This window comes from Nerophis lumbriciformis, linkage group LG11 (genome assembly GCF_033978685.3).
Source record: "Nerophis lumbriciformis linkage group LG11, RoL_Nlum_v2.1, whole genome shotgun sequence".
Classification (NCBI taxonomy): Eukaryota; Metazoa; Chordata; class Actinopteri; order Syngnathiformes; family Syngnathidae; genus Nerophis; species Nerophis lumbriciformis.
Window position 1 is genome coordinate 4,437,251 of NC_084558.2, and position 16,077 is coordinate 4,453,327.

At 41.8% G+C, this 16,077-nt stretch overlaps 1 protein-coding gene across 10 annotated transcripts in view; it reads left to right on the forward strand.

Moving 5' to 3' along the window:
• ntn2 (netrin 2) overlaps positions 1–16,077 on the forward strand; it is an 89,344-nt gene that overhangs the window by 30,628 nt on the left and 42,639 nt on the right. For 6 of the 10 annotated variants that reach the window (XM_072914060.1, XM_072914061.1, XM_061967676.1 and 3 more), the window contains one exon: positions 1,036–2,280. In XM_072914060.1, the coding sequence (XP_072770161.1) occupies positions 1,233–2,280 (1,048 nt within the window). In that variant the 5' untranslated portion in view covers positions 1,036–1,232. The remainder of the gene's footprint in view (positions 1–1,035; positions 2,281–16,077) is intronic. The other 4 variants (XM_061967680.1, XM_061967679.1, XM_061967681.1 and 1 more) reach the window with 1 other exon arrangement.

Genomic DNA, 16,077 nt, shown 5'->3' on the forward strand with positions numbered 1-16,077 from the left:
TCAGTAGCACAATATATACAAAAATATAACCTACAAAACAAAAATGAGCAAAAATATCTGCAGATTTTTTTTTTTTTAATAACTAAAAATGAAGTCAGGATTAATGGCTACAGTGCGCACGTTTTGCAGTGTACGACTTTTTGAGGTTTAAAGCATGACACTGCAGGATACTGATAAAGTATGTTCCCCGGGGTCAGTAGCGCTACCGTGGCATCGCACCCCCGCCCCCCACGTGAGCCCGCCACACTATATGAGAAGGACTGCCTGAGCTGTAGTTGGTTACCTTAAAGGCGACACAAGCTGTTGCAGCATGGTCAGTAATCAGGTCAATGCAACACAAAAAACGAGTTAGGCAAATTTCACTTAAAAATAAACCCAGATAGGACTTGTAAAACTTTTACCAAGTGTTTAGCAAATAACTGTAAACAAAAATAAAACATGTTCATGTATATAGTTTTGACAATAAATTGCATTCGTGTTGGGATCTTTGTGTTCAAATATGGGAATATATTTTTTAATTTAAATCATGGAAGCAAATAATAACTTGTGGTTAATCATGATTAATCCCAATTCAAAAGTGTGATTAATCTGATTTATAAGAAAAAATATTATTTGACAGCACTACTTTTAATCCATTGTGTTTTGGTGCAAATCAAGGAATGTATAGTGACTTTCAATTGGTCAGAAGCCTCCACACATGCAGCAATCAGCTGTTTTGCAATCGTTCCTCCACAATTACATTATAAAAATAGAATGGGCGGGGGAACTGATTTAGTTATGTATTTTTTATGCTGAAGTTAGTTATAAAATATTCACTTTATTAAGTTTTACAGTTTTGGGAGGGCAGGTTTTGTTCTGAAGGTAGAATGTTTAAGTGTGTGAATACCTATATGGACTGACCCTTTGACACTTTTTAGTAAATCAGGCATGTTAAGGATTTTTAGGCCTTGGTGGAGGTCCCCTTCTTGTTCTATCCTTGTAAGGTAAAGATATGAGTTTGACACTGACCTCTGTGTTTGTGTCTGTCTCTTGCAGGAAGGGCCTGATGTGAAGGGTCACCGAGCTCAGACACTTGTCTTCCTCTTTGCAGTAATTAAGCACATCTAAGGGAGATTTTAGTGAGCCGTTGGACAGGTCTGCGCTCATTCGCTGTCTCGCTTTTAATAGCATCACTTCTCTGATAGACTCTGAGACATCTACTTATTCATACACAGGCAGGCTTTAAGAGCAGAATGAGGGAACCCTGGAGGTACCTGCTGTGCTTGTGCCTCCTGGCCTGCTCAGCCTCCTCACACAGCGCGAACAATCCCTTTGCGGGGCAACAGACCCCTGTGGACCCTTGCTACGACGATGCCGGTGCAGCCCGCCGCTGTATCCCAGAGTTCATCAACGCCGCCTTTGGAAAAGAGGTGGCAGTGTCCAGCATGTGCGGCCGCCCACCGTCCCGCTCTTGTAGCGTGGTGGAGCGTGGTGATGACCGGCCGTCCGTGCGCACGTGCCAGATCTGCGACGCCGTCGACCCTCGCCGGTCCCATCCGGCTTCCTACCTCACAGATCTCAACTCTGCTCACAACCTGACTTACTGGCAATCGGAGAACCTCAACACGTCACCATACAATGTGACTCTGACTCTTTCTCTTGGTAAAAAGTTTGAGATCACCTATGTAAGTTTACAGTTCTGCTCGCCAAGACCTGAATCACTGGCCATCTACAAGAGCATGGACTATGGCAAGACCTGGACGCCCTACCAATTCTACTCGTCACAGTGTCGACGCGTGTACAATCGACCCAACAAAGCAAGCATTACAAAGCAGAATGAACAGGAAGCGCTGTGTACTGACGGCCACACAGACCTCTACCCCCTCTCTGGAGGACTCATAGCTTTCAGCACCTTGGATGGACGACCGTCGGGCAAGGACTTTGACAACAGCCCGGTCCTTCAGGACTGGGTGACCGTCACTGACATCCGCGTGGTCTTCAGCCGGCCCCAACAGTCGCGGGAGCTGGCGGCCGGAAGCAACAGCGGAGGAGGGAGGGACAACGACCCCATGGCGGTGACCTCGACGCTGCCGACGTATTTCTACGCGGTGGGCGACTTCCAGGTGGGCGGAAGGTGCAAGTGCAACGGCCACGGGTCACGGTGCCTGAATGACAAGGAGGGCAAGCTGGTGTGCGACTGCAAGCACAACACAGAAGGACCCGAATGCGACCGCTGTAAGCCCTTCCATTACGACCGGCCATGGCAGAGGGCGAGTGCCCGCGAGGCCAATGAGTGTTTACGTAAGTAGTCTCCCTATTTGCAACTATTTAAGCTAACTCAAAACAATAAGCCAGCAATAGTTGCCTCTTAACAATGTCCATCTATCCATCAATCCATTTTTTACCGCTTGTCCCTCTCGGGGTCGCAGGGGTGGCTGGAGCCTATCCCACCTCATCATAGGGCCAACACATTCACACTCACATTTCCACACTAGGGCCAATTTAGTGTTGCCAATCAGCCTATCCCCGGGTGCATGCCTTTGAAAGTGTGAGGAAGCCGGAGTCTCCGGAGAGAACCCACACAGTCATGGGGAAAACGTGCAAACTCCACACAGAAAGACCCTGAGTCCGGGGATCAAAGCCAGGACCTTCTTATTCTGAGGCACAAGCACTATTCCCTGACCACCGTGTTGCCTTAACAAAGTCTGACTACCTTATTTTTCGGACTTTAAGGCGCACTTAAATCAACAGTTTGCCGAAATGTACGTATTAATTCTGGTTTTGCTTACCAACCTCAAAGCAATTTGAGGTTAATGACGCTAGCCAGTGCCCATAAGCCAGTAACACCAAAACTTTGCTGTTTCATAAAACATTACACACGGCACTCAAAAATCTGTCAAAATGTTTTAGTACGCTACAAAGCCGCACCACTTGATGGAATGCGGTGTTTTACGGCTAGCATAGTCAGACGTCCTGTGCTTCAACATATGGGTATTATTGTCGTGTGTGTCAATAAGGACCCCAAAATGGCACCTATTAAGAGGCCTATTTGGCGTTTTGTTTCTCAATATTATGCAAACCAACTTGTCTTAACTATTGGTACCTGCTGATGTGTATTTGGGATCTGCATACCGGTAAGTCCCGAAAATGTGTGTGCGTCCGCCATTGTAGTCCGCGCCGTAGTCAATAAGCTCCGTCTTTTTCTCTATCCTCTTGTTGTGGGGCATTCATCCTCCGCTGTTACAACAAAGATGACAGGCAGAAGAAGCTGTCGAAGTTGAGCCACGTAAATAAGACAGCGCACAAAACGGCGCATCCTGAAGAGATGGTCAGAAAGCGGCGAGAAGATGGTATGAATAACATAATCAATGCAACATTTTGACCAAAGAACCACCATTACATTTTATGTCGACCACAAGAAAGTGTTTTAAATGTAGAAAAAAAAATCATAATATGACCCCTTTTAATGCGCCTTATAACTTGGTGCCCCTTTTGTATTAAAATAGACCTGAATGGGCCCGCTCATAGGCAGTTTGCCTTATACACATAATCTGGTGGACCCAATGGTTCGAAACATACGGTATTCTGAAACAAATATCACCTTCAAGGGTGGTCTCCGCTTGATTTGCAGATTGGTTCACTTAACTTGTGTTATGTAAATAAGAAGTGATTGAAGATCCCGTTTCACATCAGACTAGGAAACTGGTTCCTCCTTTAAATCACACTTTAGCACTCAAGAGCACCAGGACTTGTTAACTAGAATGTGCCTCAGTTTACAGTACAGACTGCAATAATGTGTTTTGAAAAGCAACATTGCTTACATAAACATTTTAATATTTGGTTTCTGTGCTAATTAAAGTCACAGGTAGTTAACTTCCTGTTTTCAGGATATGTTAATGTAAATGCATAGAAGTGAAAGATATAGACAATGACCTGCAACTGCTTTAAATTCAAATTGACCAATTTGTTTGACAAAAAAACAACAGAATCCATCACTTGTGTACGTTTTCCATAAGGTTTGTGGATTAAGTGCGCCTCTTCAGGGACGTGCTCATGTTTTCTGGAAATGTCTAAACTGGTCAGCTCGTTGGCACAGGACTACAACTACAGTATGTCATCCAAGTCTGCAACTGAGCACCGTTTAATCCTAGACATGCTTTGGAACCGTGCCATGTTGCATGTAATTCTTATTTATGTGGCATTTGCAGTTAATGTATATCCCTTACGCGGTTACATATGAGCTTTTTCTCTTTCAAGATGGAAGTTTCATATTAGACTTGTACACCCGGTTTTAATATAAACAGACATCTTTTGAAACTGAATTCTGGTCAATTTTGCCTGTCATAAAAATATGGAAGCACAGTAAAGTAACACCATATTAGCCAGTTCTGTCCTCATTTTCACCTTGCTTGGGTAATGAAGTAGAATTAGAGCCAAGAAGGAGTTTAAAACCGTGTATATTTTTCTAACATGTTGTAATTGCCCCGTGAGCTGGCCTGAGATCATATTTAGCAATGCCGCATCTGTTTAAGGTCAACCAGGAATGACAGAGCAAAACCAGCTTAGCCAAAATAAATCTAGCTTGTATTTATGCCAGCACTAACTTACCCCCGGATGCCCCCGCCCGCCACCCATACCCCGCCTCTTACTCAGCACACGTGCGTCTATTCCCTTCTGCCACGATATCCTGTCCACCCCTCAGCGCTTTCTGCACCGTGCCTTTGCATACGCCCGCTTTTAAAAGTCCCATAGCGCTTTTCGAAATGCTACACCCTCTTCCTATAGGTCTCTTCTCTACAGGATGTATATGTCACCTCTATCCAGGAGTTTCTAGACTTGTTTGTGCAGTCCAATTCGGATGACCTAATCCTAGTGTTGATACGGGCCCATTAAAGCTCATTGCGCATTGCATGCTATACCTGATCATCCATGCTTTACCTGATCATCCATGCAAGAAAGTCAGCCCCAGATGTCTCCTTTGGGGTTTTCTTCTTTCAAATTGTCCTCAAAGTTAAAAACAAAAACAAATACCTAGTCTTTAGTATGTCATCCAGGCAGCACGGTGGAAGAGGGGTTAGTGCGTCTGCCTCACAATACGAAGGTCCTGAGTAGTCGTGAGTTCAATCCTGGCCTCGGGATCTTTCTGTGTGGAGTTTGCATGTTCTCCCCGTGACTGCGTGGGTTCCCTCCGGGTACTCCGGCTTCCTCCCACCTCCAAAGACATGCACCTGGGGATAGGTTGATTGGCAACACTAAATTGGCCCTAGTGTGTGAATGTGAGCGTGAATGTTGTCTGTCTATCTGTGTTGGCCCTGCGATGAGGTGGCGACTTGTCCAGGGTGTACTCCGCCTTCCGCCCGATTGTAGCTGAGATAGGCTCCAGCGCCCCCCGCGACCCCGAAGGGAATAAGCGGTAGAAAATGGATGGGATGGATAGTATGTCATCCGTAAAGCGCCCCCGGGCCCCATGTTGATTTCTTTGCATGTAGTTTTTCCTGCTGAACAAATGGCTGTAGTACGATGCCTGTAACATGCCACCGTGTCAGCAAAGTGTTTAGACAGGACAAGTGTGTTAAAAGGTGGCAAGTTACAGAGCGGGGACTTCCCTTAGGTGTCACCGGAGCCAATCTGGGCCCTGAGGGTGTTTTTAGTAGACGGCGAAGGTCTAAAGGGGGCAGGGCGTGGGGTCGTGATCCTTTTGGAGGGTGGTGACATGGGTTAAGCTGACGCTGAGGAGACGACATAGGATGTCAGGGAATGTGAGCAAGGCAGATGTGGAGATAAATGTAGAGTTACAATACAATCACATTTAAAACCAATGGTGACCTAGTTTGGTTTGGCGTATGTAACAGCAGTTATCAGTGTCCCCAAAACACCTGAGTAGGATTTTTTAATAACAACATTGTTGAGTTATTTTGAAACCCTGTATCTCCTGTCCTCAAGCAAATTCCAAATTATGATATTGTCGTTTCTTGCACGTGATAACGATAGTATTGCGATACAGCCAGTGTGTGATACCGTGGCAGCTGCTGGTGTTTCAAGTAGGAGTACCTCATTTTCAGCTACTGTTTTAAACACAAATACAGTCTCCGATGACAGACACAAGATATAAAGATGCTATAGATATTTCAAAGAAAATGTCAGAGGATCGTAAAATTGTTATCAACTATGAATATTAGAAAAAAACTTGAAAAATGCTCTGGCAGTGATTTTTATTTCAAGATCACTGATTTTTTCATTTTGCTGTCAATCAAAAAGGGATCCAGCCTCAGATCATCCAATCATCATGCATCCAGGCCAGCGGAGGCCATGCCGACTTTCCATTCACTTCCAGAGATACTGAGCATCTTATGGGTGGGACAAATCAGAGCATTTATCAAGTGACAGTCCATGTTTGCTGCAGTGGAACAACCCACTGCATGCTCCTCCAATGTTATCAATGGACGCTCGGCTTCAACACTGTTCAAGGCACTGTGACGCTACCAAAATGGATGAGAAGAAATTATAAGTAGCTGATTCTCAACAAAAGGTGAACACATTCTAGCACATATTTTAGTCAATGAAATGTAAACACAAAAGTATATATTTGTCCACTTATTTTATTTTGACATTTTAGGGGAAGCTGAGCATCCATTGCACTCTTAGAGCAATCGCCACTGGTGTGATGGATGATACAGTATACACAAAAAACATAGTAGCCAATATTCATCAATATTGTTGGTATATTTAAAATAAATATTTTAAATCTAAGGATGTATTTATTTTTTCAAGCCAATACTTTTACTGGTATTGACCAAAAAAAGGCTGACAAAATTGAAGTGTACTTCAGTTTGTGCACTCATGTAGGTAAGAAAGGCTCAAACAAATGTGGATTTGACAAACTACATGTAAATGTCCGAATCAAATATGACATCACAACCACGGTAGGGCTAATATCACGCTCCCATAAATCGTTAGTGAGGCTTACTGTATGTCCTTATTTCCATCTATCAGTGTATGTATGCAGGAGTGTCACAATTATGTCGTATTTTGTTGACAAATATACATCCGACAAATAGCTGTGGTGCAAACGGCAGTTTGCTGGCGTCGGCGGGCGGGGATGTTCTTCAGCAATGGATAGCGTTGGTCATCCAGCGCCATCATTTGCATAATGTAATCACAGATCGATTTTTCCCTAGGGCTGTTTCTGGCTGGCTTTTTTTTTTACATTTCGTATGCAACGGTGGTGGGAACAGCCACAGGCCTTTTTTTGAGGCTGGCTTTGGGCAGCTTCTTTGGCGGCGAAGGTGGCGTCATGGGCTTTCGGGGTAGCTAGTGAGGTTTGATGTGTTGGCGCTGGTGTTTCCTTCCTTGCAGAGTGTTTGCAGGGCATTTATAGTGGGTGGTTCATGGGATGTCTTCTTCTGAAGGAGTTAAGAAGTCTTGCACGCGAAACGCTGCTCCTTTACACTGTGAGCTGCAGGGGATGTTAAGGACCTCCTACAAAGAGCGCTTGATTTGTTCACCCTAACCCACCTACAGCACAGTACAGGTGATCTTGCCTCATAGGAGCGTTTTTTTTGAGGGGGGTTATCTGTTGTTGGATTTTGGGGCGCTGTGGCTCAGAGGGTCGAGCCTCCGTGCCAGCAACTTGAGGGTTCCATGTTCCAGGTATCCAGCCACCGCCATCTTAGTCGCAATCATTGTGTCCTTGGGCACTACACTTTATTCACCTTGCTCCTGATGTGTCGTGGTTAGCGCCTTGCATGGCGGCTACCGCCATCAGTGTGTGAATGGGTAAATATACTGTATAATATAAAGCGCTTTAGGTATCGTTTCAGGTATAGTAAAGCGCTATATAAATGCAAAACAATTACCCTTTACCATTTATCAGTGTGAAGTTATAATTCCTAATATGGAGTCAATAACCTCCTGAAAAGGGATGATCCTCACATTGAATGTTCTAAACACCTACTTCCATGCGATTGTTGCTGAACTATGCTATCCAGAGGTGTTGCGCCATTCAACTTCTCACGGACGAGATTGAATCAATAGCGCCTATGCTGGTTGAAGACAAGTAGGACGCACCAATTGCAAACACTATTAAATAATTAGAAATTTGACAAATGGAGATCATTAGACGGAATTCTTGGCTCATACTCCAACATCTACGGTAGTTGTCGCTGTCCCTTAATGAGAATAACATAATATTTTCCAACGCATCTGCTGCCTCCATCCTAAAGACACTGACTTCCAAATCCCCGCCCTGAAGGTCATAGAGGTTAGTTTGTTGTTATTGATGAAGACGTGATGGAAAAAAGCAGATTTATACACACAGTGGAGCAGAGCAGAATGAGGAAACCGATGAATTAGTTCTGTTTAGTTGCTACTTGTGATTGAGTATTGTTGTTTTTGCTGGCACGGTCCACAGTGGAATGTAAATTCTGTTTGTTGACTTTCAAATTAAGTCTGCTAAAAGAGACTATATGAGATGGGAGGCCTCTTTTGGAGTCATGTGCCACGAGTCCATGATGATTTATGGTGGTGTTAAGGCCTCGGCGGCAAATTATTCTCCAGTCCTTCCTCTCCCCCATTTGGACCTGCTCAGGGATGCTACAGGGCCCGAGCCAGACGCCATCCATCGCTAATGGAGCAGCTCAGCCTGATCCCACTGCGTTACACTGCTATGCATTCATAGCACTAACTCTGCAGGTCATTTAAAGGCTGCTGCGATTCATTTGGGTTTACGTTTCAATTTTGCAGGTGAGCTGAGGTTGGCTTCACGTTCCAGTGCAGGGGTGTGCCAGCGATTATTTCATTGCAGTGCATTTAAATCGCTGGCTTGGCGACTGATACACTAGTCTGTTTTTTGCAGTTTCCTTTTAAATCGTGTCCATCGGCACACACTGCACATTTGCCCATGTCATCACCTTAGAGAAATTCCCTCAATTTGTAATACTTCTAAAAGAGGTATTACCTTTTCTGGAATAAATGCTGATCATGTCCATCAATAATTGAAAAGAGTGAATTTTACTGAAGAAGCATAGGGAAATTAAGATTCAGTATTTTTGGAAACTATTAGTGGGAATTAAGGGGGCATTGACAGATGGGTTCCATAGGGTGAGTAGTGTGATCCAACAGAGGTGCGTGCATGCGTGCGTGTGTGTGTGTGTGTGTGTGTGTGTGTGTGTGGGCGCGCAAGGAAGAGACCAGCCAACAGGAACAGCTCTCAGATGTGTGCACTGCTTTGGACACCCCAAGGACTGTAGCCATTTCTCTCTTCCCCTCTAAAAAGAGGCAGATGGTTATTTGATGCTGATTAGAATTTCAAAATAGGCCGCCATCCCTTTTATTTTTCCCACTCTACCATGTACCAGCAGAGGGCAAGCTGAGGTCAGGCTGTGTTCCACTTGTAGCGCACATTTCGAGGAATTACTTAATTTTACAAATCGCACCACAGAAAAACGTACGTAAGAAGTGAAGACCAGATTGTTTTGCATACTGTTTAAAAGGAATGTACAATTTTGGAAGTGTTGTCGCCTGAGGGCAACATGCTGTGAATGACAATGAGATACCAAATTTAGAAAGGGAAGCACTGCCCCATATGTGTCATTATCCTACTTTCGCTAATCGCCCTTTTCCGCTTGAGGCTACCGGGAGCTCGTCACATCAATTACTTAAAGGCCCAAACTTGAACAAGCAGTTGAATGAAAAGAAACTACTTGTACTCTTGAATAATTACATAGCCGTGGAATTGTGTAAAATCAGCAGTACTGTGGAATTATTCCTCTTGGGGGGCTTTGGGATGTTTGCGTCTCTATTTTTTCTCTTTTTGGATTGATAAGACCTAAAGTATGGCTACGTTTACCTTACTACAACCTAGTAAAAACACGTATCGACAACAGCATTGTGAAAACTATCTATGTCCACATAGATCTGACCAACACTGTCATACACATGCCAGACCAGTAGTTGGCAATGTCACTTTGTAAAGAAACTATTTGTACACCTTAATCGTTTATCTGATTATGATATTTATAGCCAAAGCTTTTATTCATCCAAACTGCTAATCGGTTAAGGCCATCATAAAAGTAGGTGATAATTTACTTACACAAGTAAAAATTTTTACATTATGTTGATATCTTGCATGAGAAAGTGGAAAGGACCACATGGTCATTTATTAACAAGTATATTGCGCAACGCAGAAGCAACACATCCAATTACATAAGTGATTTATGACTCTCTAATGGGAGTCTGATCTTGAAGACTATTTCTAGTCAAAGAGCCGTCCAGAAGACTGTCTCAATGTTATATTTTGCTTTCAGAGTTTGTTTTTATCAATGAAAGAATCATTGATAGCACGCAGTTATAAATAGGATTTGGATCTGAATAGTTCAAATTTTCCCAAAGTATAGTATACTTATATGTGGGAAATATTCTAAAATATTACTTATAATTTCATCTCGGTTGTGTTTTGCTTGTCAACAGTACATAAGATGGTACCTTATCCCCATACTGTGAAAGTTTCCCAAGAAACTTTGTAGCACAATAGAAATATACACAGGCTCCAAATTGTCTTGTTTTGTGTTTGTTATAGTTCTATGTTCAAAGTCTATCTGTTTCAATGGTCTTTCCTTTGTTTATGTTCTGTTTGCTTGGTGTGCTGTTTTAGAACAAGACAGTAGCTGACATTTTGTTAATTATTTCTACTGTTTATATTTTGACATTGAATAGTTGAATAATTTTGAAACATAAACATGACTGCAATATATTTGTTATTTCATTCTATAAATCACAAATGACTATTCAGATAAAGGAATTTATAGCTAATAGAATAAACATTGTTTGTTCTCTTTATGATTTTTGCATTTGGAGCAGTTAAAAGTGGAGAGGGAGTCGAAGTGATTGAAATTGGCTATACAATCCAAGGCAGAGGGTGTACCCCGCTTTCCGCCCGAATGCAAGGGACAAGCGGTACAAAATGAATGGATGGATGAATCCACTATGGCCGAAACAAAAAGGAAAATGCAAGCTGTTCATTAATTTGCCAGGAAGGCTCATGTCAGAGCCATCAAAGCAAAAAATGCCAAAGTAATGTGTAAATAAACCAAAGTAATGTACAATGAAGTGTGCATTGTCTTTAACATCAGTACACACTAACAAAGAGTCCAGGATACTTCATGGAAAAGCATGTGTGTTTCCACTTACTAAAACGATAGCCATCGCAATGTTTTACTTGTTTATCTGCATACAATGTACAATACTACATTTTTATGTACAGAATTATTTTATTCAAGACAGAATTTTTAAGTTTTCACTTTATTGGTCTGTTTGATTTGTATTACTATATAATGATTATTGATTTTATTGATTTATTGGAGTTTATTCATTTGCATGTAATGTGCAATGCTACATAGTATTTTATGCAAACAAAAGTATTGCCTCCAAGAGGAAGCTCTTAATATACAGTAGTTCTTTGAAAATGATTCCATAAAAAGTGCAATTTATATCTGGTCTAAAAAGAACAACAGGAAAACTTGTTTTGAATTATCTCTGCCATTATTCATTGGTTTCTTTAAAAAGTAGGGGAAAAAATCTGAAAAAATGTCAGATTTTATTTGTAGGCCATATCGCCCAGGCCTAAATACAGCAAATAGGGTTATTGTAAACATCAGACATGCATGAGTTTCACACCAAGAGCTGAGTAGCGCAATAGTCATTTTGACGCGCATGCCGAGGTGGATAAAGCTGTCAGATGCTGGTCACTCGTAATACTTTGAATAGCACTACTGCCATCTTGTGAACTTAATAAAAACTACATCAGGTGGTTGCCTACAGCCACAGTTGTTAAAGCCGCGTTTTTTTCACCCGGATTGTTTGCTTTTGTACGCACCCAGCGGATGATCAAAGACGGGGTATACAGTAATTGGACTGTTTACATTTTACACATTCTATCATAGCGCCACTTTTTATGACATAGCATCATTTTTTTATACCATTCCCACAAAGTAAAATCATCTTAATTGTGTTGATAGTGTGTGCCCATGCTGCTCCATTAAAGTCACATGCCCACAGATGGTAGCAATCAGCCCAACTTTCCCACCAGTGAGTTTTTCTATCTATCAAGTGCCCCCCTCGGCTGAAATCAGATCCTTGCTTTTGTCATTGTAATCTTGCAGTTTTTCTTCTTTTCAGTGTTGTTGCAAGCCTGCGGGCTCTGGAACGATGTGGTTTTAACCCAACGCGCTGGTGTTGTTGGTGGCTGTTAAGAGAAAACTTAAGTACTGGACTTTTCTGTGAACTCCGTTACTCTTTTTTTCTTGGTGAAGTGATATAGTTTGCAGATACGAATGATTCAACTGTTTTATTTATGTACAGTTGTTATTGTATGTGACAGCTTTTCCGTAAGCAGGATAAACAAATGTGAGACAGGGTGTCCTTTACTGTATTGATGTCATTCACCTTGCAGAGCAGTTTTAGTGGTAGAACATAACCCTTTTTGGCTTTTCAATACACCGGTTTAAAGGTTCAATTTGTGAGCATGGCATGCAAGCTCCATATCTCTAACTTGCATCAAGTCAAGTCCCCTTGTCTAAAGTTATTAAACTGCCTTTCCCTGCCTGGAGTTAGATAAATGGAACATGGAAGGTGGAAGAGAGTGGAAACGCTACTATCGAAGCGTCTAAAAAGGACAGAATGTATCAGCATAAACTATTTCCTTATTTACCAGAATATAAGGTAGTTTACCCCTGAAAAAGACGAGCCATCTTATATTGTAGTGATGGTTAAATAAATGCCTCAGTAAGGGTGTGGCTTTCTCCACTAACAGCAGGATATTGAAAAGTCAACGCACACAGTGGCCATTTTGATATATATTTTTATTTTGCAAAATGTTAAAACCAGACATTACATACAGTATATAAAGACACAATGTTTGTGTTATAGAAGTTACAGGTGAAAAAGTTGTGTTATTAGTTATTCGCACCAACATTTCAGCTTTTTCTGATTACATTACATCTTGTTGCCCTTTTTTCTTGCATGTTTACTGTTTTTTGTGTTATTTTAACTTGACAATATGCATCAGGCCAACCAAATTTGTGTGTGTGTGTGTGTGTGTGTGTGTGTGTGTGTGTGTGTGTGTGTGTGTGTGTGTGTGTGTGTGTGTGTGTGTGTGTGTGTGTGTGTGTGTGTGTGTGTGTGTGTGTGTGTGTGTGTGTGTGTGTGTGTGTGTATACTCATATATATATATATATATATATATATACAAACCCCGTTTACATATGAGTTGAGAAATTGCGTTAGATGTAAATATAAACGTAATACAATGATTTGCAAATCATTGTCAACCCATATTCAGTTGAATATGCTACAAAGACAACATATTTGATGTTCAAACTGATAAACATTTTTATTTTTTGCAAATAATCATTAACTTTAGAATTTGATGCCAGCAACACGTGACAAAGAAGTTGGGAAAGGTGGCAATAAATACTGATAAAGTTGAGGAATACTCATCAAACACTTATTTGGAACATTCCACAGGTGTGCAGGCTAATTCGGAACAGGTGGGTGCCATGATTGGGTATAAAAACAGCTTCCCAAAAAATGCTCAGTCTTTCACAAGAAAGGATGGGGCGAGGTACACCCCTTTGTCCACAACTGCGTGAGCAAGTAGTCAAACAGTTTCAGAACAACGTTTCTCAAAGTGCAATTGCAAGAAATTTAGGGATTTCAACATCTACGGTCCATAATATCATCAAAACGTTCAGAGAATCTGGAGAAATCACTCCACGTAAGCGGCATGGCCGGAAACCAACATTGAATGACCGTGACCTTCGATCCTTCAGACGACACTGTATCATAAAAACCGACATCGATCTCTAAAGGATATCACCACATGGGCTCAGGAACACTGTCAGTAACTACAGTTGGTCGTTACATCTGTAAATGCAAGTTAAAGCTCTACTATGCAAAGCGAAAGCCATTTATCAACAACATCCAGAAACGCCGCCGGCTTCTCTGGGCCCGAGATCATCTAAGATGGACTCATGCAAAGTGGAAAAGTGTTCTGTGGTCTGACGAGTCCACATTTCAAATTGTTTTTGGAAATATTCGAAATCTTGTCATCCGGACCAAAGGGGAAGCGAATCATCCAGACTGTTATCGACGCAAAGTTCAAAAGCCAGCATCTGTGATGGTATGGGGGTGCATTAGTGCCCAAGGCATGGGTAACTTACACATCTGTGAAAGCACCATTAATGCTGAAAGGTACATACAGGTTTTGGAACAACATATGCTGCCATCTAAGCGCCATCTTTTTCATGGACGCCCCTGCTTATTTCAGCATGACAATGCCAAGCCACATTCAGCACGTGTTACAACAGCGTGGCTTCATAAAAAAAGAGTGCGGGTACTTTCCTGGCTCGCCTGCAGTCCAAACCTGTCTCCCATCGAAAATGTGTGGCGCATTATGAAGCGTAAAATCCGACAGTGGAGACCCCGGACTGTTGAACGACTGAAGCTCTACATAAAACAAGAATGGGAAAGAATTCCACTTTCAAAGCTTCAACAATTAGTTTCCTCAGTTCCCAATCGTTTATTGAGTGTTGTTAAAAGAAAAGGTGATGTAACACGTGTTGCAGCCATGAAATTCTAAGTTAATTATTATTTGCAAAACAAAAATAAAGTTTATGAGTTTGAACATCAAATATCTTGTCTTTGTAGTGAATTCAATTGAATATGGGTTGAAGAGGATTTGCAAATCATTGTATTCTGTTTATATTTACATCTAACACAATTTCCCAACTCATATGGAAACTGGGTTTGTATATAGTCACACCCCGCCTCGGGTGAATGTAATGTAACCTTTGTAAACCGGTCTTCCAAACCAAGGATGGCAAGGCACACAGTTGTAAACAGTTTACGAACATTTATTTTAAACCCCAAACTGGCGAAGGTGAACAATAATCAATAGGAAACCAAGCACCAAAATCTCAGTAGATGTTTGGTGATGCATGGAGACCTGAGCTCCTGCTCAGGACAGAGAACCTCCTCTGGCAGTGACAGACAGCAGACTGTCAGAAAAATGTAATTTTTCCACTTAAATACCCCATAGCTCCTCCCACTAGCTGGGACCAATTTGACGGGGGGGATTAAGAATGCTGTTCTTTTGTAAATACACCATAAATAAACCATCACAAGTCTAAAAGTATTCACATAGTACATTTGAGCTTGTATATCAATCATTTTTGGTGGACTAAGGCTTGGAGAGCATAAGTTTTAAACGTCCAGTGTCCTTCGCCCAGCTTTTGAGAACCATGGTTCGGCCCAATTTGGGCCTAATCATTGTGGGCTGGTGTGTTCACCTATATATATATATAGCCCTCAACCCCGCCCCGACTCTTTTAGCCACCAGTTCAGAGCCATGGTGAGTGAGATGTTGTGATTCGTTTGTTGAGTGCATGCTTTTCACTGACTAAAGAGATTGAATGTTTGTTGTTTGTCCATGTTCTGCTTCCTAACAAATGTGCACGGTTTGAGAGGAAGTTAAGGGCAAACAGTGACAGTGGTGGGGGGCAAGCCGTCACATATATTATATATATATATATATATATGTGTATGTATGTATATACAGTCGTGGTCAAAAGTTTACATACACTTGTGAAGGACATAATGTCATGGCTTTCCTGAGTTTCCAAAAATTTCTACAACTCTTATTTTTTTGTGATAGAGTGATTGGAGCACATACTTGTTGGTCACAAAAAACATTCATGAAGTTTGGTTCTTTTATGAATTTATTATGGGTCTACTGAAAATGTGACCAAATCCGCTGGGTCAAAAGTATACTTACAACATTATCAATTTTGGTGATGTAGAAAAGTTGCAATCAAATAAAATTAGCTTCATGGCATGGCCTCTTAACGTCATGTGAGTGATTATGATTGACGACACCTGTTGACTTCTCTGATCCCATTTAAATAGGGCTCATGTAATGCAGTCATTAGACTCGGTTACAAACGCGGCAATGGGAAAGTCAAAGGAACTCAGCACACATCTGAAAAAACGAATCATTGACTTGAACAAGTCAGGAAAGTCACTTGGAGCCATTTCAAAGCAGCT